At 40.6% G+C, this 26,707-nt stretch overlaps 2 protein-coding genes across 4 annotated transcripts; both read right to left on the bottom strand.

Annotated features, from left to right (window-relative positions):
• Window positions 1–555: 555 nt before the first annotated feature.
• Window positions 556–12,481, bottom strand: LOC129171196 (transmembrane protein 184B-like). Of its 2 annotated transcripts, XM_054759624.1 has the most exons (10): window positions 12,055–12,481; window positions 10,058–10,288; window positions 8,474–8,639; window positions 6,830–6,920; window positions 6,659–6,734; window positions 5,842–5,933; window positions 5,388–5,557; window positions 5,104–5,298; window positions 4,917–4,943; window positions 556–3,380 (listed from the first exon to the last, which is right to left on the bottom strand). In XM_054759624.1, exons 2-10 carry the CDS (start codon window positions 10,286–10,288, stop codon window positions 3,151–3,153), a joined length of 1,278 nt encoding a protein of 425 aa, XP_054615599.1. In that variant the 5' UTR covers window positions 12,055–12,481; the 3' UTR covers window positions 556–3,150. The 2 variants fall into 2 exon arrangements, with proteins under 2 accessions (XP_054615599.1, XP_054615600.1); XM_054759625.1 differs by lacking the exon at window positions 4,917–4,943 and having other exon boundaries at window positions 559–3,380.
• A 145-nt stretch (window positions 12,482–12,626) lies between these two features.
• Window positions 12,627–24,407, bottom strand: LOC129171197 (casein kinase I). Of its 2 annotated transcripts, none has more exons than XM_054759627.1 (11): window positions 24,187–24,407; window positions 19,260–19,350; window positions 19,034–19,144; window positions 18,812–18,960; window positions 18,168–18,396; window positions 16,167–16,337; window positions 15,920–16,068; window positions 15,601–15,796; window positions 15,363–15,469; window positions 14,391–14,458; window positions 12,627–14,318 (listed from the first exon to the last, which is right to left on the bottom strand). In XM_054759627.1, the coding sequence occupies exons 2-10, from the start codon at window positions 19,333–19,335 to the stop codon at window positions 14,426–14,428; spliced, it is 1,221 nt and encodes a 406-aa protein (XP_054615602.1). In that variant the 5' UTR covers window positions 19,336–19,350; window positions 24,187–24,407; the 3' UTR covers window positions 12,627–14,318; window positions 14,391–14,425. The 2 variants fall into 2 exon arrangements, with proteins under 2 accessions (XP_054615602.1, XP_054615601.1); XM_054759626.1 differs by having other exon boundaries at window positions 15,363–15,502; window positions 24,187–24,405.
• Between the last annotated feature and the right edge of the window lie 2,300 nt (window positions 24,408–26,707).

Below are 26,707 nucleotides of genomic sequence, written 5' to 3'. Positions count from 1 at the left end.
CCCCCCCACGCTCCCCAATGTTACATGGGAGTATACCGCAGATTTTCACTGGCTTATTTTGGAGTCGATTTCTATTATAAAAGGTGCCGGTTGTCATATTTAATTGGCGAGGAAGGATCGCATCAGTCATTACTGCAACAATAATCGCACTGGAAACCGCATTGTCAATACAAAACCACTACAGGGCACCACAGCAACCACTGCCACATGGCAAAGCACACGCAGCCGAATTATACAAATAAAAAACAAACTATAATACCTAAAATACGAAAAAAAAAACATTTACAGCATTAAAGTAGCGACATGTTCACCTTGGATAAATAAAGTACATACAATACAATAACAATGTGCTTTCATTTTAATCTCCAGAAGTGCGTAGTAAGACCAGAAAAAGTCGCTCCATGTGTTGCTCGTCGCTTTTTTTTTTATTTTTTGAAACACAATCTAGAGAGGTGTGAATACTCTCTAAATACAGTGACAAAGTCACTACGATAGCAACACTGACCCCTCCTGCTACATTTTATTCTGCTACATTTATTAACGACAAGCTACATCCTGTCGTATACTGTCTCTGTTTATAACACTGCACAGCACTGTGGTGGTTGTAACCTGCATTTCTCAAGATATCCTCTCAAGGTGCAGCAGTTAATTTGTTATTGTTTGATTTACATTTTTTCCCTCGAGGTCTTCACAGTGTACAGTTTACACAGAGCTGTGATGGTGTCAAGATACATGGAAAACATACTGCTCCTTTAGTCCATCGACTTTTATTTCGTTTTCAACACTAACAAAAACCCAAGTGCATAAATATATGCAGATAAAAATGTATACAACAGCAGGGATATATAAAAATGAAAATATTAAAACAAAGCACGATATGCAGCAATTCCATTTTTAGTCGTCATTTTGAATATTTTTCAGTGCTTAAACTGTATTTACAACAATCTCTTCCTTCTGGAATGTGTCCTGCTTTTTTAAATATCCAATTCTACCTGAATTCCACTTCTTAAGTTTTTAAAAGATGATTAAAGAGCACTAAGATGCTATAAAAAGATGGATAACAAATGACGTATTCATAATTTATGGGCACGAGGTGGTTGGAAAATGTTTTTGGATTTGTGGTCACAACCGGAATAAACATTTGCACCCATGGACTCCAGATTAGTTTTGAATTTGTATGCACTTCATCATTTTGTATCTTTTTTTTTGGTCTACATTCAATACTCGCTGTACATCGACTGTACTTCACAATTTACCAAACAGCTTGCATTCCCCACAACACATAACGCTCATTTAGAGGCAACGTTGGGTGCGAATACTGCAGTGTTTCCGCCATCACACATGTAAGATTACAATCACAAGCAACATCTACACTGGCTGCTGCTAAAACACAAATTGAACATCATCTTGTTAACAAAAATGTTTTTTTTCCAGTCATCTTTACTCTCTGGCATGTCTTTGCATAACCTCATGTGTCTGTCTGAACCCACCTCCAGACTTTTTGCAACTATAGCAGCGCTACCTTCGCAAGCGGGGGCTAAGGCTGGCTTGATCTGTGTTGCATGCAATGACCTTAATTGTGGGATTACAGTCCAGAGCGCACCACAGCTGGGCAGCGGTGCAGCTTCAGTAAGCTGTGTGGGCGTTGTCCTTCTATCAATCTTACTGGCACACTAAAATCTCTCCGAAATCAGTTCCCTCGGCAGTTTGCAAACATTAGCAGGCCACCAGATTGAGTCACGCTATTATTACTCTGGATATTGCATATAAAGCAACTACAAAACATGGCAAGAACACCCTCAACATTTCTGGAATAACAGCGTTCCCAACTAATTGAAATAGTCAACAACAATTCCCATACATTTTGTACTAAAATAAAGCCACGACTCACTTGAATAGCAATCTGTCAGGTCTCTGCTCTGAGCTATTTGGCAAGGTTTTCGGCACAGGTTCAAATCAAGAATCAACAAATAAAAGATGAAGAAAAGCCACCAAAAGTCAGAAGATGGCACTCGAGCTCAGCTCCAGCTCTATGTATACTTATCAGTCATCTAGCTTTATCTCGGGGAGTTAAAGTGCAGCATTGCGGAGCTATACGTGACACAATATGTGAATACGGACAGGCCTCTATGACGTTAATACAAGTCCCAATTTTACCGCCTAATAAATGAATTATATAAACATCTCAACACTTTCCTGAACTACGCTACCTCTCAAGAGTGATTACACCCCTCACAATCTAGCAGCTATTTTATTACATCTTCTCAAGCTACAATACCAAAGTAAGAGAACCAGGATATACTTAGTCAACAGACTGTATGATTTACTGTCCTGAAATATATTGTCTAAACAGCTGGTAGGGCTGTCCTGATACACCTTTTTCAGTTCCGCTACGATACCAACATTGCAGCCTGGAGTATCGGTGGATACTGATTTCAGCTCAAATCATATATACCTTTATTACCTATTTTGGGGTGTAGAATGCTAGAAAAGGCGTGATTAAGTGATATTACACAAAGAACAATAATCAAGACATCACTCCTTGCTATTGTTAGCACTTTAGCACACTAATCACGTGGGCTCTGTCCGGACGCTGCTGGATAGAAGTGCTGGAGCGGAGCCTGGAATGGACGCAGGCCGATATAATCCGATACTCGTTTGATTTTTTTGTTTTGTCAGTATCAGGGACACTCCTAATAGCGGATAATAACATGAGCATGCCCCACAGTGACCTCAATGAACCGCAGCTCCCCAGTGACAGGGAGCACTCGTGCAGCCCCAGACACTACCACCTACTTAATATATTGGTACTCACTTGTGTTGCCAGCTACTTAGACAATAATGGATAGGAAATCTACAGTATATTGCTATACAAGCTATACACTGACTACTCTGAAATATATTTCATTTTTGTAGTATTATCCCTTGAGGTGATACACTGTAATAAAAATGGCTGCTGAAATGTGAGGGGTGTACTCACTTTTGTGAGCTGCTGTATATTTGAAACGTCCCAATCCTCTTCTTGCTCTCATCATCACATAAGTCAGATAAGAATCTTAGCTAAACAACGTCAGCGTCTGATTTGTCTGCCATGGCTGATCCAATCAGGACTACAAGAATAAAAGGAAGCTCTGAGGATGTGTTCACGTTTCAGAACTCATCGTCAGAGCTGAGCAGCAGGGTCTTCTCGTTGTCTCCCCTGGTACTGAGGTTACTGTGGCTTCGGGAGAGAGGTGGCCCCCCACCTCTCTCCAGGGTGGACTGCTGGGTGTACTGCTGGTAAGCTGGGGAGAAGTTATGGATGGCGTCCTGTACCATGTCGCCTGGATTCATGGTCTCCTTCAGGCTGCTGGAGATGCTTTTCATTGGTGCACAGCGGCCTGGATGCAAAGTGGGAAGGAACAATTTCAATGTGACTGACTCCGAGCAGCACGGACGCTGTTTTCACCCTTGTCATGTTTGATTCGGTGAAAACAAACTCCTGCTATGCTAGCAAGGTCTGTTTGTGTATCCAACACAGTGAATTACTACACAATGACATTCGTGATTCAGCCTCCATGACCCCGTAAATTTGCAGAAAAACTATTTTTCCTCCAAAAATAAGCCATTTTTTCCCCCACAGGAAACAAATGCCCTTCACCCTAAGTCAGTAATAATTTATATATGCAAGATAATACAGGTAAAATTCAAATGTCCTGCTACTATTAAAGAGACTTCAGGCAAATACTGTAATCCCTCGTCTATCGCAGCCGGACCGTGATAAATTAATTTCAGAGAAATGGGATTCCTTATTTAGAAATGAAATATTTTCATAGTTAAAGCATGTAAAACCTGTTTACGATCTTCTAAATACGGTTTTGAACATGATTAGAGCCCTCGAGACATGAAATAACACCCCTATAGTCACCTTTATACTCATAGCACCCAATATAGTAGACACAATAAAAGAAAATAAGACAAATGTGTGTTGCTGTAAATGTGTTCCGGTGCCTGGGGAGCTGAGTGGGGGGCAAACAGGAAGTGACATCAAGGGTAATGCGCCTGTTGTGAGACAATTCAAACCTGCAATAAACACCTGTGGTTCCGGCAATCAAGTCTGGTGCTTGTGTGTCTCACCAAATATTACAGTAACATTACTGACAAATAGTGACCAGTATTGAATACTACATATCATCACAACGTCTTCTGAATTGCCTTATATTTGTATTTTAGTTCATATAGCCATTTTTATGCTTGAAAATGATTAATTTAGGCAAAATAATAATAATAATATATATATATATATATATATATATATATATATATATATATATATATATATATATATATATATATATATATATTTTTTTTTTTTTTACTAATAACAGACCGTATTCAACAACAAATCTGCATGATTTATTAATTTATTTTGAAAAACCGTGATTTGAATTTGAAGCATTAAGTGGGAAGGCATTACTGGACAGGCAAATACATTTTCAGACGTGTGGTATCTTTTAGCTCGATTCAAATTTTCAGCTCATTTGGAGCTGTTAATACTACTGTCAATACCACATATTTTAGGCAAGTGGTGATTAATCGTGATTAATCTGATTAAACATTATAAGCATTTGACAGCCCATAAACCAATATTTTAAACAAGTATTTCAACCTTAATAAATGCATTATTAAAGTCATGTCCAAATTAAAATGGTCACACAGTACAGCCACATTAAAGGTCCCATATTATACGCTTTAAAAAGTGAAAGAGATGATAGATTTTTCTCACGTTAAACCGGCTCATATTACACATACTACTGTTATAACATTATCATTAAAAGTCATGGTTACAGAATAGGGGACCTTTAACAGCCAAACAAAGAGAACTTTACTGGTGAAGAGCATACACATACACAAAACAAAGCTAAGATTGGACCTACCGTACTGTCCATAGATTGGAAATGAGCCTTTCAATGCAGCACAGCAAGAAGAGAAAAGACAAAGTGGAATATTGAATTCAGGAAAGTGAAGGACAGGCCAAAGAGGAAAATAGAAAAAGACTAAAAAGGAGGAAAGTAGACTCACAATAGGAGGAATGATCAACTTTGACATGCACACATCACTAACCATATGAATCCAATCTTTTGTCCATGTAGACCTTGTAGGTGAAGGCGTGGCGTAGAGCCACAGCAGCAAAGAACATCTCGATGCAGATAATGAAGTTCTGGTAACCAGCAGCAACGGTTCCCTCGCCCACAGAAATGTCAGCAGAGTTTATCTGCGGAATGGCACCGCACATCTCTAGGATGGCCAACAGCATTCCTGAATTGAACAACCAAGTGGACAAAAATAACAAATTAAAGATTGAAGGACGGTAAAGTGAACTATGTCTAAGAGCGTGTTCTTCTTACCCTGCCAGAACGACAAGAAGATGACAGACTTGACCATGAAGAACTTCAGCACGGGACTGTAGGGGACAAGGAGCTCTCTTGTGGCAAAGTAGAACAAGAAAAGGGCGTAGAGCGACAGGCTGACTGAGATGTTGTAGATGATGGTCACGTACAAGTAGCCACTGGCAACACTGGAAGAGAAGCACACATAATGGAACCAGATAAGGCTGCTAAACTGCAGTAATTCAATACATCAGTTTCTATATGCCTGTGGAAAGGCACATTCATCCGGGGCATTTACTCCATTGTAACTGCACTGTCCTAGAAGACGTTTCGCCTCTCATCAGAGGAGGCTTCATCAGTTTATACTCAACGACTAGGCATATGATGCTGACAAACACATCATGATAAAACCTCCCCTCAGTTGCATTAGTCTGCTGTGATGGACTTTTACTAAGTAGTTGTGTAGACATACTTGAAATCTCCATCTTTGTATTTCCCAAAGGCTTGAAGAATGACAGTGATCACTGCCATCAGTGGTTTGACCACACAGAACTGCAGAGTGGCCTGAGGAAAGAGCAAGCAAGCAAATGAAGTGGTAAACATGATGGGAAAGAGGCAGAATACACGTGCTAGAATACTACATGTTACTTTCTAAAGTTTGTTTACACTTGCACAGATTTTGTCCCTGCAGTGGTACGCAATTTTGCGTGTTATGCGTAAACTGTGCCAAGCTGTGTGCCAGTGCGCAAAGAAAACTTTGAAATGTTCAATATTTGTGGCACGCACCATGAACTAGTCGTGAACGCACCGCAACCTATGCCTAAACAATGCGGGCGTGCATATCAAAGCGTGTCGCATTTACACGAATGGTTTAACTTTTCTACCACCACTTGGAGCAAGTCGGGGGAAATTCTCAAGCCTCTTGGACCTTCCTTGTGAATTTCTGTTATTAAGTGATCATAATGTCTAAAGAGGTGTCTATGCCTCCTTTTTTCTGCGTTATGCCTCCTTCCTGCTCTTTGCACATTTTCGAGATAATATTGACTTATCTTTCTTTTCTGTAATGAGAGCAGATGATGCCTGCTATAGCGTGGCGTCACGCAAGACACAGCGGGACCAAATAATGCCACGACTGCGGGAAGTGGTGGTGACAATGCATGCAAACAGTGCTCAAACTAATCATGCTTTTCATGTGTTCCATAAATAAATAAATGGCACGCATTGTCTGCTTTATGTTTGTGCATTCAGAACAAATGTATACATTTGGAGAGATTAAAAGACACACGTACCTGTTTGCAGAACCTGAGGAAGCCAATGGAGTAGGTCCTACCCCACAGACAACATGTCCCGTACATACAGCTTGACCTGAAGTGAAGTGCAGCGTTACATAAATCAAACTTTGGGGGAAACACAGAAGCGGCCCGTGGCTCTTGTTAACACTAAGGACAAACAGGACTTACTCGATGGGTTTGCCCCTGATTTCAGCCATGATGGCGCTCTCGCCTCCCAGATATTCATAACACAGGCTGAGGAAGTTGTAGATGACGAAGGCTATGGAGAACAAACAGGTATTTACACTATGGGCATGTACTTAGATCACAGATCATTAAAAAAAGAATTAATTAATAAAGTCTTACAGACCACTTACACACACACACACAGTACACATATAGCTGAATAATAAACAATAATTATCGCAACTTCTCATCAATCCATGTCAATTTCAGACTTATAATAATGTAGATTTAAGCCCCGCCAATTTCAGGTTAAACCACACCCACTTCCAGTTTATGCCCTTATTTATATCTTATTTTCTCATACTGTGTCCACTATATTGGGTAATACGAGTGCAAAGGCGACTATAGGGGTGTTATTTCATGTCTAGAGGGCTCTAATAATGTTAAAAAACAAATTCAGAAGGTCGTACACAGGTTTCCTATGCTCTAACTACGTACTGTTTTATAAATGAGGACTCCTACTTCACACAGATGCACGTCTACCGCTGCACAAAAACACACACATACTGTTGGTAAATAAGATTTAAAAACATGAGATAATGTCACACGTTTCTTACGACACAAACCAAAAAGCTCTGTTTTCACCCGTCCACACGCTGACAAGCCCCAGCTTGTGAAAACCTCCACTCAGGCCAGAGTTTTCCAAAAGCTCTGTTTTTAAGAAAAATAACCTATGGGGAAGACAAGCCAAAATATGCGCCTTTAAAATATCTGTATTCTTGGGGACATAGCCGTAACGGCCAATTATGCAAGTTAAGATGATGATGTCATCATCCAACATGGATAGATTGCAGTCCTGTGGGAGTACTAGAAGCAAGGTTCTTTGAAATTTGCAGTGTAATGCTGGTATAGAGTAGATATAAAAAGACAAAACACCCTGCAAAAATGTAGGTAAATTATTCAAATAATTAAGCTGTTATCATTGGGCACCCTTTAAGAAATAAGCTTATTGATGCATGAATGCAGGCAGTGTTACCAAATCCACACAACTTCACAAATAAATCCCATGGCCAAGAGAGTTATGGCATAGTAGGGGAGGGGCATCTCATCGATCATTACCGTACAGTTGGGATTTTGGTGACTCACTCTTGTAGGGTAGTGATTGTAAATCGGTTAATTTAGTTCCAATGCAAATGCCTTTGTTTGACGAGCATAGAAAACAACAGACAATGACATAGCCATCATGTTATGTAACTTTCATTCTCAAATTCTACAAGTATGCAAAGCAAATCCTGAGGACATGGATGAGCTGTTGACCGCCCTTTCAGTCTTCCAGTGGAGTTTCATGCGGTTGCTAGGAAACAAGTTAGCCCTCTTCTGTAATCTCCAAAACGTTGCAAAGAAATAACAACAAGGCTAAAACCTTTGCATATAAACTGTACACAGTAGACGGCCATTTGGCACTGTGATATCACAACACGTACTTTCTCACACTGTTTATCTCTGGGGAGCTGAAAACATGCACTCAGAAACGCAACACTCACCCATCTTTGCGGCTATCAGCGAGCATGGCATCCTATAATCCCGCCCGGAAGCAAAATAAAGTCGTTTATCATCTGAAGGCACACTGCTTCTCAAGCCACTCACCTTCATAACAGTCTCGAACTGTGTCAAAGTACACGTAGTACTCCTCATTGGTGAAGAAGAGAAGGCTGAGCCAGGAGTCAAAGGCGTAGATGGGGACTATGAAGAGAATCCTCACTATGTGCCGCTGTTCATTTGGAGAGCTGTAGTAACGTAGGTGCATGTAGATCTGAAAACAGGACAAAGCTCCATTATGGCAATTATGCAATTTATGATATCAGCTCACATTAATATCACTTGAAAGCAATACAGGCAAATTCATTTTAGGAATTTTACTTGACAAGCCAAGGATACTATTGGAAAAAAATCCAATAATATCAGGGCGGACAGGAAGTGACATTAGAGGTTCAGAGTTGAGATTTAGCGTGCCGTGGGTTGTGACTGCAAAAGTATCCCGTGTTGGGGATTATAGTGCCTGTTGTTCCGGCAATCACCTCTGATGCTTGTGTGTCTCACCGAACATTACAGTAACATTACTGACACCTGGGAGCCAGTGTAGAATACTACACTTCATCACAGTGTCTTTGAATGCGTCTTCTGAATGCCTTATATTTGTATTTTCAGTCATTTAGCCATTTTTATGATTGACTATGCTTAATTTAGGCCAACAATATGTTAAATTTGCTTAATTTTGCTTAATATGCATTTTGACTAATCATAGGCTGTATTCAACCGCTAAACAGCATGATTCATTCATATATTTTTGAAAAAACGTGAAATTTGAAGTGCGAAGTGGCAAGGGATTACTGTATTACACTTTCTATGTATACTGTGAGTGAGTCGAAATTGAAACAAAAACACTAAACACCTCAAACCAGAAGCCAGAATGAAAACCAACCCAATCAACTTTTTCAACTTTTATGAGGGTTTTTACTCGACTTTGGGCAAACAAGTAACAAAACAACAGAAAATATTTGCTCGAGTTGAATATTGGATCACTGCCTCTCTGCAAGGGGTGTGTGTGTGTGTGTGTGTGTGTGGTGGGGGCGTGTTTTTGGTAACTGATACTTGGCTTTCATCACTTCCATTCAGAGTAGCAGACAGCAGGGTGGGCCGCTCTGTCTGTGTGTCATCCGGCTCCTTTCAAAGGGTACAATGATCCACCTATCACCTTTCCACGATTGTAAACAGACACACACCTTTGGTTAAAAAAAAAGATGGTGACTGACAATAAACTAGATTAACCCTGAACCCCGCTCATGAGACCGAAAGGTAGAGGACCTGAAGATGCTCACTTGCTCAACATTGTCACCAGCCCGCTGCCTGCGTGAAAGGAGATCCTCTCTACATGAGCTGAAGCAGCAAACAACTGCCAAGTTGATGTTACTTAACATTTGTGTAACATGAGATCATGCACTGCATCACTATCGCTGAACAAGTGTGACATCAAATCTGTAGCTAATTTGAGGTGATTCATTGTGTGATGCCTAGGTTTAAAGTTTAAACCTGCGCGGTATTGGTTCCATGAGAATGGCCCACTTAGTCACTTGCCCTGGCTGATCAGGCAGGACACCATAAGATTCTGGTCCGTGACCAAGCAATCAGTGCATGCACACTCTTATAATACAAGATGGATGTCATTTTTACCTGGTGACATGTGATGAGCAGCGCTGTCCAAACAAAAAACCCTGATATGGTTTGGGCAGTAGAGGTCATGAGGAAAATAGGCTGATCCGGTGTCACCAAGGGGGCTTCTGGCATCCAGGAGGAGTTGGACCCCTGGGGGGCCATGGTGGCACGGCCCCTGGGTGCAAGGCCTGCTGGAGAATCATTAACCAGCCTTTTTGACAGGGGTATGTCCCGCCAAAGCTGACTCATCTAGATGAGGACATGGAACAGAAGATATAGACTAAATTACCTTTGAATTAAACACACTAAAAAAAGTTGGCATTTACGACACTAATGAAGTAACATTAAGCTTGAAAACGTTTGTCGTCTTTTTCAGTAGTTTTCAATCAGAGGCTGAAAGGCCAAATCAGTGTTGAGTAGGTGTGTCACGAGACACCCAAATCACAAGACGAGACGACGCACGAGTTTGGGTCCACGAGAACAAGGCGAAACGAGAGTTTAACCTTCATTTTAAGAAAAAGTACAATGACTGCACAGACTTTTTTATTTAACAGTCGCAAAACAATGCGAATGCGTTTCAAAATGTTTGTCCCACAAATTGCCACGGAACGATATTATTGTCAACATTTTAATAATGCAATATTTCCTTAAATATTTCATCTTTCACTCTGTAAAGTTGTGGAATTGGCGTTTGTGACATGTATTTTCTTACAGGCAATTCGTGCTGTCTGTGAAATGTTTGCAGCATTTCTTGAAATGCTGGCTTTTCAACTGTATTAAAGAGCAGCATTTCTTTTGCCATGATTTTCTGTGAATGCACGCAATTTTGTGCTGTTCCGTTTGTATTTACTTTGCAGACAAAACGTCTCAGCGAGTGTTGACTGTTGAGACGAAGGCTCTGCATCTCGATGCTATTCCCCGATGGGAAAACTGGGATATGTTTGTTGGGCGTATTGGCTCGTTCGTGTTGATGGGCTCACTTTCCTCATTATTAATATTCACACATGGGGATTATGCAAGCATCTTTTTCCTCCTAACTTCGACTACGTTCCCTTGCACTGCTCCTCACGAAGCGCCACACTTTTGCTGTGTGTGTATGCTAGCGGCCCCGCCTCCCCCCACAGAGACAAAACGACTGTATTATTATCGTGAGATAGTTTTTTTCCTTACGAGAAACCTTGCCACGTTTTAATCTCGTGGGATCTTGTGCCGCCCCTAGCACTGAGTCATTAGCCCGATTGTGACAGCAGTAATACGCAACACAAACAAGCTATCGTACATCATTGCGCATAACAAACTACTCCCATTGGTCTTGCACAGTATCACTCTGCGACCTAAACGCATGCCCAAACAAAGCACCCTACGCGTTGATGCCTCAGTCACCTTTTTCTGCCTTTTGTGAATTCCGGGATTGCAATGATTTCATCAGTGACTGAGAAAACTACTTTCTCCCCCCTCTCCTCATGGGTATGAGGATGACTCACACTGTATATGGCAGACATTGAAATAGTCTCTATCTAGAATAACAAACTGCAATTAGGGTTAAAAAGCAAATACAGTGCTGGAAATGACTCATTTTTAGAAACAATAAAACAAAATTGTGTCGTTAAAAATGTGTAGTTAAGGCCTGGGGAACATTTTAATGATGACATTGTAGTAACTGCAAAGCAATCCGTTGTTGCAAGAGCACAGTATGTCCATGATATAGCTGCTACATATGAGTGACAATGTATATAAGGTAAGGTTAATTATGTTGCTAAGTAACTTCCTGCCTGTTGTTTCCCCTATTGTGCACTGGCCAGAAATGGGATCATTTATTGATGTTAGGCTGCCATCGGTAGCCTTTGTGACAGGTCAACATATTGCCTGCAGGCAAGGGGGTCGGGCAGCCTCACAGTAATGTCAATCATCTGCTCACACAAACGCAACGGCGACAAACACGGCTTCGCAACATTTGCAAGTGCAAAACAAATTCCCCCCGAAAATTTTTCTGTCTGTTATACAGTTGGACTCACCTCCTCTGCAGTTGTCTTGTGTGCGGCACAGTTGTGTATCCAAACATAAATTTAGCTCATCTCCAGTCGGCTCCACTCGTTTTGAAGAGAACTACCTAATATGACTTTCCGATTCCAATCTCTGCATTGCCGCTTGAACAAAAACACATTTTCCTCCTTGATGAAGGCTGCTGGTGGCTAACTACGGCTAGCTAGCGTTAGCTTGCCTTCCAAACCCTGTTATGCTAGCTTGATGCTTTTCCAGGTTTAAGTCAGAATTGTTTAAAGTAATCAGGTTTTGACAAGCCCTGCGCAGAAAAGCACAAAATCACGTATAAGACAAATATATTGCGATTTCCTTTCGAAAACAGACACGTCAGATGCCGTTATTCCTTCACTCCAGTTTACTGGACCACCAGTAGCTGGAAGCAACGATCTGATGTTGGCGCATGCGCGCTGTGGGTTATTCAGTCCACGTATTACCACTCGACTCTGCAGGTGCTGCTGTTGTCTTCATACTGTAAATATAACATTTTCTGGCATTGTGCAGTAGAACACCGGTGATCAAGTTAAAAAAAAAAAGTAGGCAAGATTGTGAGATTCAGTTTTATTACTTCATAAAATATACACAAATACTGTTGTAAATAAAGTGTTAAAGAACTGTACAAGATATCAGTACACAATACATGAAGTGAAATTCTGTCACCTTAACCTATATAATACCCCCCCAACACACTCGCACATATACAACAGTCACAATGCCACTGGGTCATGGTGGCCTGTACAAAGGTAATTACACGCAGTACCAAGCTATTTACACATCCCTGCAATTGAGTCAGTTAGGTTGATCAGTATGACATCATTAAGGTCACAGGAGGTTTAAAACTAAAAAAAATAAAAAATAAAAAAAATTAAAAAGTGACATCAAGGTAGACATATTTCTGAAGGGGGGAGGGATGTAGAAAGCCCTGTGAGAGGATTTGAAGGAAACTAAGACATAGCTGAAGTTACATCTAGTGACTGACAGGAAGGTAAATAACAAATATGATCAAAGTATTTTAACTTAAATAGCTGAGAGAGAAGTCTCCAAACACACAAAATGAACTTTGCACTCTTATCAGGGATTTACACTGTCACAGACACACTCTTATACTCCAAATCCTTGTACACATGCGCACGCATGCGCGGGCGCGCACACATGCGCGCGCACACACACACACACACACACAAACACACTTTTATGACCCAGCTGGCAGAGCAACATTGATGTCCAAAACGTAGTACTTTAAATATTTAAAATTCATAACCCCTCCCAAATTTAAGTCATTAGTTTGTGTTTTTCCTACTTTACATCTTAAAACAGAAAACACATTTTGGCTTTACATCAAAAAATTTAAAAAATATTTACAGTGATGTAAACGTTAAAAAAAGAAAAAAAAGAAAAGAAAATCCCCCTAAAAGTCATCCCTAATGGAGTCAGCCAACTCCCCTATGATTTTTTTTTTTTTAAAGTAACATTTAACATTAAAAATTCAAACATTTGCAGCCATTCTGGCATGTAATGGAGTCTGGTCAAATACAATGGTCATTTTCCTGAGGACCTCGCCTTAGGACTTGGGAGTGTGTTGTTGACACAACTACCTTAACAACTTGGATTACAGAAAATAGAACACACACACATAAACAAGTCATAACAGGCAAAGAAATGTGTACTGCTTTTTGTTGCTGAGATTTGAGGGACAGTAAATCACAATGGATGAAGGGCTTGAAGCAGTTCACCAGAAAAAAAAAAAAAAACAACCTTCTGAACCATTTTAATCTTATCTGTCTTTCAAATCACTACCCTCTCCAACAGCCCTTTTCCGTCATTTACCAAAAAGGTGTGTTTAAACAAGAGGCTACATTTCTACTAAGACTACACTTAAAAAAGGGAGTTGATCTTTGAAAGTTCACATCCTTTTTACCCAACAGTTCCTCCTATTCCTCAGACAGAAGCTTGTTAGGGGAATGCTTTTAGGAGGAGGGGCGAGGGAGCCAATCAACCATGGGGTAAAAATAATGTAGTACTGTCACTTGTTTGCTTTTTGCATTGATGTGGTGATGATCCAGGGATTCACAGAGAGGGTCCATAAAAGACTGGATGCTGGGTATGATAAAAATCTCTGGATGCGGTTGGGATTTGCTGTACTTCTCCCAAAGACCCATGTGTCCGTTGGCATCAATCTTTTCATCAGACAAAGTAAAAATGAAGGAGCAACCCAGAGCGACAAAAATACCTTGAAGCCCTGCAACAATAACATATCCTGAGTCATTATTAGGTACTGTAATTAGCATGTCAATTAACCAGGGGAACTCACCTGTCAATTTCATGTGCATGCAGAGCCAAAGAGATCTACTTCCCCATGTGCTCAAATGGCACACTGACCTGAAAGACAAGAGTATACAAATGTATTAGTAAAAAAATGCCCCATCTGTTTACTATACATATACATACATGCACACACACATTCATTCATTCATTTATTTATTTATTTTCAAGTGAGCACACCACTTACAATTGTGTAATTTGCATTATAGTACAAGTAGTTCTCAAAAGGACAATAAGACAGAGCAGTGGTTCTCAATTGGTTTGGCTGCGGGACCCACCAGTACCCCTCAATGACATGCGGTGACCCAAATTGCAGACATTTTTCAACTCAAACTTGCCAAGTCTTATATTTAAAAAGGGATTGTTTGCAACACAACATGAGCTGCAGTGGTGAAACACTGAGATAACTGTGCCTTGTCTACAGTCAAGTGTGGTGGTGCTAAGGCTGTCGGCACAGAGGAGCTGCAGTTTATTGAGGGGAAACAGGAATTCCAACATGTACTGTAATACAGCGAAGTCGGTTATCTCCAGAACTGAACCCAATTGAGCACCAGTGGAACATCCTCCAGAGGAACTTTCACCGGCTCAGTCATATCGTCATGGAGGAGTGGAAGATAATTCCAGAGCAGCTCCACTGAATTCCATGACCAGGAGGATTAAGGCAGTGCTATCTATATAAATGGCGCTCACACCAAATATTGACACTTTGGCCACAATTTGGACAAGTTCACTGTCAAGTGTACGCCCATGTGTTGCCAGCTATTTTACATCAACTGGTGTGTGCACAGTTATTTTTAGAGGACAGTAAATCAATGCTTTCCAAGCTGTAAACCAGCAACTACTCCACATTACAGCCAAGTAGCATTGGTGTACTTACTGTACTTTACAGTTCCATATTTCCTTCTGTAGGAAATTAGTGCAAGGGACCTGGCAAAACAAAGTATTAAGAGTGTTTTCTCACCTGTGACGTAGAAATCCTGGATTGGTCGTGACGGGCTGTGAGGTCAGAGGACGAGACGTTAGCGGGAGCCCCGCGATGGAGCCGCATGCTCACCTTCCTCTCCCTCTCTGCACGAGAGATGGCACGAGGTGATGTGTTTCCTAAAATAATGCATTCAAATTGACATATCACTACATAAAAACCCTTTACGAGCACGTGACTTAGGTTGGAGACTTTGGTAATTCAGTGACAAACTTACCAGATTGCTGGACCCGTGAGGCAGGGTTAGAGACCGCTTGCTCTGGTCCATTTCTGACTCGGCTGGCAGGCCCAGGGTTGGGACCTGGGGGGAGGCCTCGTGTTGCAGAACCCCTGGGTGCAACACCAATCCGATCGTCCCTCTCGTCTCCAGTCCTCCTCTCCCGATCCCCATCTTCAGTTGTTCGAGTGGCACCCTGTGGCACAAGGTTAGCCATATTTAATGTTTTTATTAAATCACTCTAAATAGTATTTAATTCAATGCTGGCGGTAAGCATTCAGTCATCTCTCCTTAAATTAGAAACACTTGATCAACTTACAAACTTGAGCATATTCCAGTCAAAGACATAATCATAAGAGAAGCCCTGCCGGTGGAAGAGATTTCTGAAGAGCTGTCGCAGGTAGGAATAATCTGGCTTGTCATCAAATCGGAGTGATCGGCAGAAGTTCAGGTATGTGGAGAACTCAGCTGAAAGAGATTAAAGAAAAAAAAAATAAGTGATGTGGGCAGCTTAAAAAAACAAAAACAAAGTAATGTCCCAAACTGCGCAAAATAGCATCACTTACACGGGTATCCTTTGCAAAGAACTTCAATTGGTGTTGACATTTTCTTCTCACTGATTCGTTCATACTTCTGTCTTTTAGTAGCAGCCTTAAGGCCTTGCCAGGGTAAAGACCCGAGGTTGAAGTACATGAGGACATAGCCAAGGGACTCCAGGTCATCACGTCTGGACTGTTCTGTAAAGAGGTTAAACTGGTTAGAGCTGCAATAAAACTACTAAAAAGAGACTCTTTACATCAGACCGCTCGTTTCCACAATGAATTTTTTTTTGTTGAGTAAAAACACAAACTGTTAAATTTGAAGAATTTGAAAAGGCTGGTATTACTTTGTAAACACTGAAAGACACAACTTCTCTAAAACAAAGGTTGTGTGGATGCACGTGTACATTACATCCATTCATAAATGACTGAACACAAAGCTCTGTGTGTGTTCAAGATTAAAACAAACAAAACAACAACAACAACAACAACAACAAAAAAAAAAAACATGATAAAAGACACATGACTATTACAACTTAAATTCCTGACACAAATACAGGGGGCGCCATCAGAGGGAGACTAATTTATTATTGACTCATTTATAGTTTCTTAAAAAAAATGCTCGTCATCAGTAGGAATGTTTTTAGGGCGCAAAATACACCAAACAAGCGTACAATCCTAGCATTTTCACAAAAGATAAATAACTAAATGCAGTTGGAACTGTACCACAAGAGGTTAAACAACAACAACAACAACAACAACAAAAAAGCTCTGCAAGATACTTTTGAGAATATGATGTAATAACGGCAACAGTATAAGCAGACCAGTGCCATGGGTAATTCCCTTTTCCTCACACAAACCCGCCTCCCAATCACGTTTGTATGGTCTGATTTGGTTTGTGAAGACTGAAACACTGGCTTCTTTTTCTACTTCCGAATGAGACAGAAGCAGCGGTCCATTAGATTATAAGGCTATGGTACACAATGCAGGGGGAGAAAGTATTCTGTACATATCATTTCAGAATCCATCTCTGATTCATCACATTGACAGAGTGCTAATAGGTAAATAGTGGAGCAAGTCATAAACGACAGGGCTGAGGCTACATTTAGTCAGCTTTTAGCACAGCGTGGAAAACATGAAGGCCAGATTAATTTAAGTGAGAGTGGCTGGGATGCAAACACAGAGCCACAGTTATGTGGTCGTTGAACTTTTGAGTTAAGTTTGACCTAAAGGTGTAAACTAAGAGCACACTCACACTAAGCTACTTTAACCTGACTGTGGCTTATTTGTTTATTTTATTGTGCAACTGGCAGGGGGAACGATCATATTAATTATAGCGTGTCCCGGTGCGCAAATGCACCGACCCTACTCTTTGACTTTGTGGATTATTTAGAGTCTTTCTATTTTCTTCCCATTTATGCACGACGGCTGTTATCGTTAATCACCAGGAACCACAATGACCTCCTTGTACGATACCTCTTCTAAGAGGTATCGTACAAGGTACAAGGATACTCCTCAAAGAAAATGTAGCAGGAGGCTTGAAATTCTTGAAGTTATTGTTTGAAGGTTCAAGGCATACACAAAGTCTTGCTATTAACACTTCGCATGACAATCTGACTGAGTCACCTGGCAAACTGCAATAATTTGGGAGACCCCTACATCAAGGTTGGCTGCTGAATCCTACCAAATTGTTCTATGCATCCGTACATTGAAGTGTGTTTTACCGAGTTATTGTTTACAGAGAGAAATTTGGAAGGCAGGAGACAATGCCGGTAAAATACATGTAAAAGACCACACACTCGCAGCCTCCCAGATATATTATGTGCTTCTTCAGCATATCTATTGTATTTGTACAGCCCGAGGATATATGCACCAGCCCGTATGACTGAGAATCCACTTGTATGCTTGCCAAGTAGAAATTAGACAACAGATGTACACCATTTTACCAGTTATGTAGCACATGTTCCACAAACAACGTCTTTGTCACATGCAAATCTGGTTAGTGTCTGGGCAACATGTGCTCCTTACCAATTCCAAGATGCGTGTTGATAGACGCGTATCGCGCTGTGCCCGTCAGGTTCTTGTTCTCCCTGTAGGGGATGTGCTGGTGTGTGCGGGCGTCACGGTACTTTTTGGCCAGCCCAAAGTCGATGATGTACACAAGATTACCCTTCTTGCCGAGCCCCATCAAGAAGTTGTCTGGCTTCACATCACGGTGAATGAAATTCTTGGAGTGGATGTACTCAATACGACTTATCTACAAAAAGATAAGAGACCAAGAAAGGTTTTCAACATGAAGTGTTTTTGTAATCAGAATACATTTACGCAGTGACTCGAGTACATGACCACAAGAAGCCTGCCCTTTATAGTAAAATACAATGGAACCTCTAAAGTCAAACACTATGATTGAGAGGTTCCACTGTGTTTGCAACTGAACAATACAAGATCCTCTTGACAGATCAGATAAAAAGATAAAAAATGAGGGTCGACAGGGCATTAGGCAACACAATCAAAAACAACATGCATGCATGAGAGCTGGACAATTTTCAAACAAAGCCTAGGGACTATCACGTGCAGTCATGTGCAAACGAGCACAAACAAAAGTAGCCAGGCTAGTCATGCACATGACCCAGTGACATCATAAATATTGCATCTTCTTTTGAAAGCTATACCATTTGGTCTGCCAAAAGCAGGACAGTCTTGAGGCTGAACTTGCGCGAGCAGAAGTTGAAAAGATCCTCGAGACTGGGACCAAGAAGCTCCATCACCATCACGTTGTAGTCTCCCTCTGCACCGCACCACTTTATTGATGGAATGCCCACTGGAATCAATTAATACACATTTTGCATTACATTATGCTTAGGTATTGTTGTTAAAAATAATGTTTTTAGTACCTCCTCCTTGCATCATCTTGTAGAACTTGCTCTCAATATGTAACTGTGGGTGTTTGGTCTTCACACACTCAAGTTTGATGGCTACTTCTTCACCAGTGGCAATGTTAGCACCTGAAGAGATTTAAAAAAACAACAACTATTAACATCCATGGCAGGCTTATGCTGTATGTATGAAAAAAATTGGCTGCAAGTTTGAAAAGAAATATTAGGACAATATTCAACTTACCAAGGTAAATGTCTCCAAAGGAACCACTACCTATCTTCCGTCCAAGCCGATACTTGTTCCCCACTCTCAGCTCCATGATTGCAAGCAGTCACTATCATTTACAAACACAACACAGGCATTATTAGCATTACAAATGGGCGAGCTTTCTGTTGTCAGTACAGTGAGAGCTACCCTATAATTAAGTGGTGGAGCAAGTGAATGCGTCAGTCAGATGCTCACAATCCCGTTCAATCACAGACACATTGATCAGAGCAGAGTTAGTTAGTGTGGGAACTGAGCCGGGCTGGGCTAGCTGATCAGCAAACAGCTGTCTGGCCTCCAGTCATGCACAAATAGATTTGTAGGGTAGCTAGGCGGGGGTAGGTGGTTGCAGTGAGATCAGCAAAAACAAGGAGGGGAGGGGAAAGAAAAAGAAATGTGGGCTCGGCAGAATTAAGCATTGCCAATTGGAAGAGAAGTTGAGAGGGAGGGAAAAAAAACCCAAAAAACTAGAACTATGGAGACTTGGCACAAGAAGACATGTGGTGGGTTCCGTTTGCTGGGCTGTAACTGCATGTGATGCTGGAGCAGGATCATCATTTATTCAGAACGCTCCACCACGCCACATTTTTCAGCCACTGTGAAAGCAAGACTAAGCGCTGTACCAACTTCTCAGAGAGAGGGAAGGCAGCAGCCACTGTGGCTTAATCAGTGTCAAGGCCTTTACACGATTCTGAGCAATGAACTACAGAGAGCTGCTGAGAATGCATCTATCTGAGCACAGCATGACTTATCAAGGAGATTTGCTTCCTCACCCCCACTTTGCATGACTGAAACAAACTGTGCCTTATATAGAAACACTAGGGTGTGTTGACTTCATCCAAATGTGGCACTGCTGCACCTTCAAAAATACACTTCCAGTCAGGCACGGGGCTTTTAATGAGTTCAGGACAACTGCACAAGGCCGTTTTATGCGAAATTGACTGTTCTAGATCTTCACAGCTCCCTATGATGCATTATGCAGTGTGCTCTTATTCCACATCCTCTGTATAGTTAGAATATTCAATATTTACTGCAAATGTCTGAATCAAGCATTTAGAGAGACTGGTACATGATCTTTGTAAACTGTGATATCATAAAACATCCCCTCACTTGTACGATCATGGTTCAGTTTACTTTCCATACAGGAGGGGGCAAAATGTAAAACATAAAACTAGTTAGCGTTTGTGTAAACAGCTTTACTGACTTTAAAATTGCATAAACATTTCAAACTGCCGCCTGATAATTATCCAATAAATAAAATTGGCAAATAATAAAATAATAATAAAAAAAATTGAAGGATGCATGGGGGCACATTTTGTGCATTAAAAACTAAACTAAAACCGATCCAGTGCAGGCCAGTATGTGCTTACCTCTCAAATAAAACATCCCAGCTTTGTGTTACAGGTAACAAAGCAAATCAGTGTAATATGTAATAGATCTCATTAATAATTATATTTGAGAATATGCAGAGGGCCACTACACCACTATACACTTGATTATGACATTTTAAACATTAAATACATCATACATCAGACAACATCACAGCTTAAACATGAACATGAACATGAACTTTTACAAAATGAAAATGGCCAAGAGCTACGCATTTTTGTAACATTTATTTTCAGAGCTTATTTTAAACCCAAACAAAGCGAATATGCTTGTTTTACCAGAACATGAACAAAATGCTGGTGTCCACAACTCACATTTTGTATTTCAGAATGCATTTCTTTCTACTGTTCTTTCATTATTAACTGAAAACCTGAATGAAAAGCAGGCTTGCGGGCACCTCATGTGGTCGTGGGGGGCTACCTGGTACCCGCGGGCACCACGTTGGTGACCCCTGGCATAGATCATTATTAAGGATGTTGTCTGCAATAAATTGCGTCTTAAGCCAACTGAAGCAAAATGGAGTGCACTACTTGACTGCAACCAGCAGAGGTGCTGTTGATACAACCTCAACACATCAGCTATGGAAAGTTAAGCTCCATCCTCAAAAAGCTCCACTCTGGTAATTTCTAGAGTCAGTATTATTCATGAATAGGCACCCAGAATATCCTGTGATATCCTCCCATTCCAAAAAGAGAATTATTATATGCCCATCCCTAGATACAATACAGTCAACCCTTGCGACAATTCATCCCCCAATAGAAATACCAATAGACTAGCTAGCCTCCTAATACACATTTTTTGGAAAGTGCACACATATTTGACAGTTGAAAGCTAGAGCTTCGCCATTTGTCCTGGGAAATATTGCTAATGGATATTGAATATTAGCAGCTTCTTCAAATTGTTGTGTTAAACTGACAGGCATATTCATTAGGGATGTCACAAGTGTCACAAGATCTCTCGCCAGATCAAAACGTGACAAAATTTCTCATTCAGACAAAAAAATTGTCACGTGGGCATTAGGCCTGGAATGATGGTAAATGAATTCATCACACAAAGGAAGAGGTTCACTCTGTGCATTCATTTCAGCACCTTGTAGCGTTTGTTCCACAGAGCAATGGCATAAACAGAGTCAACCTGTTTGTCAGTCATACAGTCTCTTTGTCTCGGTGGGTGGAGGCGGGGTCAGTAGCATACACACAGAGGGCAGAAGAGTAACGTCGTAGAAATTATACTAGTGAATTGCAATATATTATCATATTTTGTCATCACACTTTTCTTAAAAGTAAAGCAAAAATCTGGTCTCGTCCCGTAGACCCAATCTCGTGTCGTGAACTGTCTTGTGACCCCCCTAATATTCATACTACTGTATACTGTAATTACCTGTGCCTTATTAAAACAATTCAAGCCCAAATCTGACAATGCACTGAGTCCAATTCACGTGACAACATCAGCTGACCCAACATGTTTAAAGAGTGAAGCCACAGACCTTGTCTTGCTTAAGGGAAAACAACCTGCCTTTGTGGATGTGATGGATTTGGGTTCATAACAGGTTAGGTTTCATTACACCAAAAGGGGGTCTCGTGGTCTGCAGCAACAGATCTGATTTAGCAAGGAACATTTTTCACAAAGTGACACAATAAGTGCCGTAATCCAATTACTTGGTACAGGATCAGTGACAGCCTGGTTGAGATCAAATCCATCTGGTTTTCATTTGAATTTGGCTCTCACTTAGCCAAGCACAATATAGTCAAAATTATGGCTGTAAAATTATGCTACAAAACAATAACCAATCAGCATGAGTCTATTCAAAAGAGGCCTTACTAACACAGTCAAACCTCGGTTGTCAACCAAAAATCTCACTAAGATTTTGCATCTGTTCTCGTACAAAATTACACGTAGCAAATTTTCGTATTTGAAATACTTCCAGCATTGCTTGGTCAGCCATCTTAGATCGCAAACCTAACCCTAAACTTCACATACTTAGTTGGCACGACACTACGGTATCCTGTAAGGCACATTCATTTCGCAAACTCAAATGAGTTACACAACTATACAGTATACATAACTAGCCAGTTTACCACATCAACAATAAGCTTTGTCCTGTTGAGGAAAAAATACAAAATCAAGTGAGTTAATATTGCGAAAGGGGAAACAATCCAAGATGTTGAGAGGTTGTTGTCGGTTAGGATGCCCTCCACTCACTCTCCTTGCCTTCTCCCTCCCCGCCCTCGTTGTCTATGCCAACAACCATCTTCAATAAAAGTTCATTAACTGCAATTACTCTTTACAAAATGTATTTTTGGGTTATTTTTTTGGTGCTTGGAATAGATTACCCCTCAACACTTCAAAATTCACAGCTTCACTCCATCATGGCTTTTCCAAAATATATTAATAAATCATCGCTGTTTCATGGTTGGCTGCGGCCTATTAGTCAGAAAATACGCAGAGGATAAGCAAATTTTACATATTTTACATTACATTACTGTTACTGTTGAAGTACCACATGTAGTAGCTGCAGGGTGCGGACAGGGAAAGCTAACAAAAACAATACACTTTTATAACTTACAAAAGAAAAATATAGCACCTTTCTTGGTATAAGTGCGGTAGGAGACAGCATAAAGGGTGGAACATTGACTGCATCATGTGCTATCATGGAAGTCATCATCATCATCATCAGGACAATGGCTAGGGTTACAATTCAGTGAAGGTTTGCTGATCAGATGATGCTTCAAACTATCCATAGCATAAAAATCAGTTCTGAATGCTACACCACGTTGCAGTTCTTAAATGTTCATTCCTGCATCGTTAAGTAAGCAGGCACAATTTCATTAACAAAAAAAAAATAAAAGTGTCACAGCCCCAAAGCCAAGGGATTTCACAATCACGAATGAAAAACAGCACTGCAACGCCTCTCACACAGCTGTCATTCCATCAACTTGCTTGCAAACTCGACAACAGCCCCAAGCAGTTTTACAGCAAATATATGGTCAAACATATCGACATTTTAAACCGTAGCCAGGATTTTTATGCCTTAATTTGCAGCGTTTGCGATTTTAGGAGGAGCAACTCGGCTGTGCTCGTCAAGGGTGAAATAACGTAGCGTAAAACCTGACGTTTTGTCAAATCTTTCACTACATTGGCCTAGCCACATAGTGTAAATAGTATATTTCGATGCAAATTATTCTTAAAAAAAAACAAGTGTTGTCGTTAATACACTGTTAGCTATAAAGAGTAAGCTAGCGTTACTTGAAGTGGGTTAGCCGAAACCTTAACACCTACTATTATGCCATTTCTCACATTAAAAAGAAGCTTTGCGTTTGAAATGTCTAGTCATTTATCCACAATTCGTATCTTTCTACATAAAACCGCACCCATTCTTATGCTCGCCTATTCTATGTTGATAGACCTGACTATCTACTCGCCCCCTCCCCCTATGTTGCTAAGCCGTGAATGGTAGACTGTCTATCGGCCAAATCGGGTCCCTTTCCCCCCTGGTTTCCCCGGTTCCAAAACCCACCTCACACCCGATATTGGACTCGTATGAGAGCTGGTTCTGTGAAGATTTTGTTCCGATGGTTGTCAGGCGGATAGGAGCCTTGGTAGAGGAGGATGGGAGCGGATTCTAGCGGCGCTCATTCCCCCAGCTCTTAGCTCTGTCGTCGGCTGCACTCCGTGTTGATAGTCCCTGAGAAGCTCCAGTGGCACTGGCGGCCGTCCTCCACGAGAGTCTGTCTCCCCCTCTCGTTACTTAAGCGTCGATGATGTCATTCTCCGGATGTCAATGCACTGATATTTAAGGAACAACGCACACAGTTTACCCCTTGATACACGAATTCACATTTATACTGCTTTGCGTAATTGCAGTCATGTCAACGTGAAACTACACGTGTCCCTTACATGTGTTTATTTGTGAATGTCGCAAAATAATTTCCATCTGTAATCAATTAATTCTATCCCTTAAGACAGGGGTAGGGAACCTATGGCTCGGGAGCCAGATGTGGCTCTTTTGATGACTGCAGCTGGCTCTCAGACATGTCTTAACATGATAAAAACGTATTTATTTTTTCCTACTGACATTTGTTTTACAGAAATCACAGTATTAAAAATAACATTCAATATATAACTTTCTTATACATTTTAATCCATCTATGCATTTTCTACTGCAATGCGGGTGGCCAGAGCCAATACTGGCCGTCTTTCCGATATTTTCCGGGTCAGACACCAAAATTTGGTTACTGGGTAATGCGGTAGCCTCGCCGGGTCACTGAGTCAAGAAGTAAACAGCTAGCTAATTCTGCAGAGACAACCCTTCTGACGAAGAAGGTGAAAGAAAGGAAAAATATGGAGTAGTATGGAGTAGAAGTCACATTAATGGTAAGAAGTATTTTATTTATTATTGGTTAGTTTCAGTATAACAATGTTATTAAAAAGAATAAATTCAGAGACTTATATTTGAAAATTCTTGGTCTTGCTTATTCAATGTTAAAAAATATTATATGCCTCTAATGGAAATAAATTTTAATACATTTTGGCATTGGTCGGGGACGACCAATGCCTTAGGAAAATACATCTAACATTTATTCACAGAGGGGGTGAATACTTTTCATAAAGTAAGCAGTGGCTTACAGTAGGATGACGCAGGTGGTAAATAGGATTGGTTTGGCCATAGTAACCAGCTAGTGACAGATGGGCCTACATTGCTTCATCCATGAGCATCACATAAAGGCTTTTCCTCACAATGATGCATCTGGCATGATAAACATACACAGGTTTATGACATGGTTTATGTAGCTCACATTGTTTCAACAGGGGTGTCTAAAGTGCGGCCCGAGGGCCATTTTGGCCAGCAGCTTGTTTTTTACTGGCCCTGTGCACATTCTAAAAATAAATTCCTGATTGACACGCGCTATTGGATATTATGGTAATTTGTTCTGCCGTTTGTAACACAAAAGGTAAGATATGTATGTGTTATTCATACAGCTTGGCATATGTCGACCTACGTTGGATTGGTTTTAGCATTATTAATGTATCAAAGTGGCCCCTGTCATTTAGTTTTTCTGTATGCAGCCCTCACTGGAAAAAGTTTGGAGAGAAGGTCGGGAACAGAAAAAAAAAAACAATGCAAAAATGACTACAATGCACATTTACAAGCCAATACTTTCATCTTTATTAATCTTGTTCTCATTTGTTTAAATAAAATTTTCCTTTGTAAAATTTCAAAACAAAAACACTGAACAGGAGTGTCAAAGCCTGTCTTAATTTAAAACAATACACAACACCAGAACATTAAAAACATATGGTAACTCTTTTTCTGCATTTGTAAACAACCCGACCCACCCCTCCCACCCGCTCCAACACAGTTTGATAAGATTTGGCATTTCCAGGTTTTCCAACGCTTATGCCTTTATCCGCTTGTGTCATTAAAATGTTTTTTCTTTTTAATTATTGCAAGTTGGACAATAAAAAGATAACTCCACTACAAAAACAAACAACTTCTAGTAAGAGAAAAAAGCATTAGTGCCATATTCTTAACATATTCAGCAGGTATAATGAACACACAAAACAATTTGTATAGACCTTCTGTATAGTAAGCAGCCTCGCCTGCATTTCTGACAGGTAGTAACATGCACACACACTGACACACGCACAAATCAACAGTGGTGGTTCAATCCACTTACTTGGTCTCAGTCCCACTCATACACATGTCCGTATAGTGTGAATGATACTGGCCACAGTATCCACACATGGAGAAATGCAACAAAGCCTCACTTGAACATTTAGCACTGCAACAGTAACAAACATATTTAAGAGATAATAACAAAGAGTGCGCGAGATAAAACAGTAGGAGGTCAGCATTTTGAAAACAAAATTACATTTTCATTATTTTCACTGTTCAAAAATTAAAGCCTTACATAGAAACCGGAAAAAAATAAACAAATTTGACATACACAGTAAGATGTAGTTCTGTTAATCAGAGCTGATTGCATGTGTTTGGATTAACGTCCCCCCCCCCCCCCCCCACCCCACCCCCATCCCAC

Source organism: Dunckerocampus dactyliophorus, chromosome 18 (genome assembly GCF_027744805.1).
Source record: "Dunckerocampus dactyliophorus isolate RoL2022-P2 chromosome 18, RoL_Ddac_1.1, whole genome shotgun sequence".
NCBI lineage: Eukaryota > Metazoa > Chordata > Actinopteri > Syngnathiformes > Syngnathidae > Dunckerocampus > Dunckerocampus dactyliophorus.
This window is presented reverse-complemented; position numbering and strand designations above follow the sequence as displayed.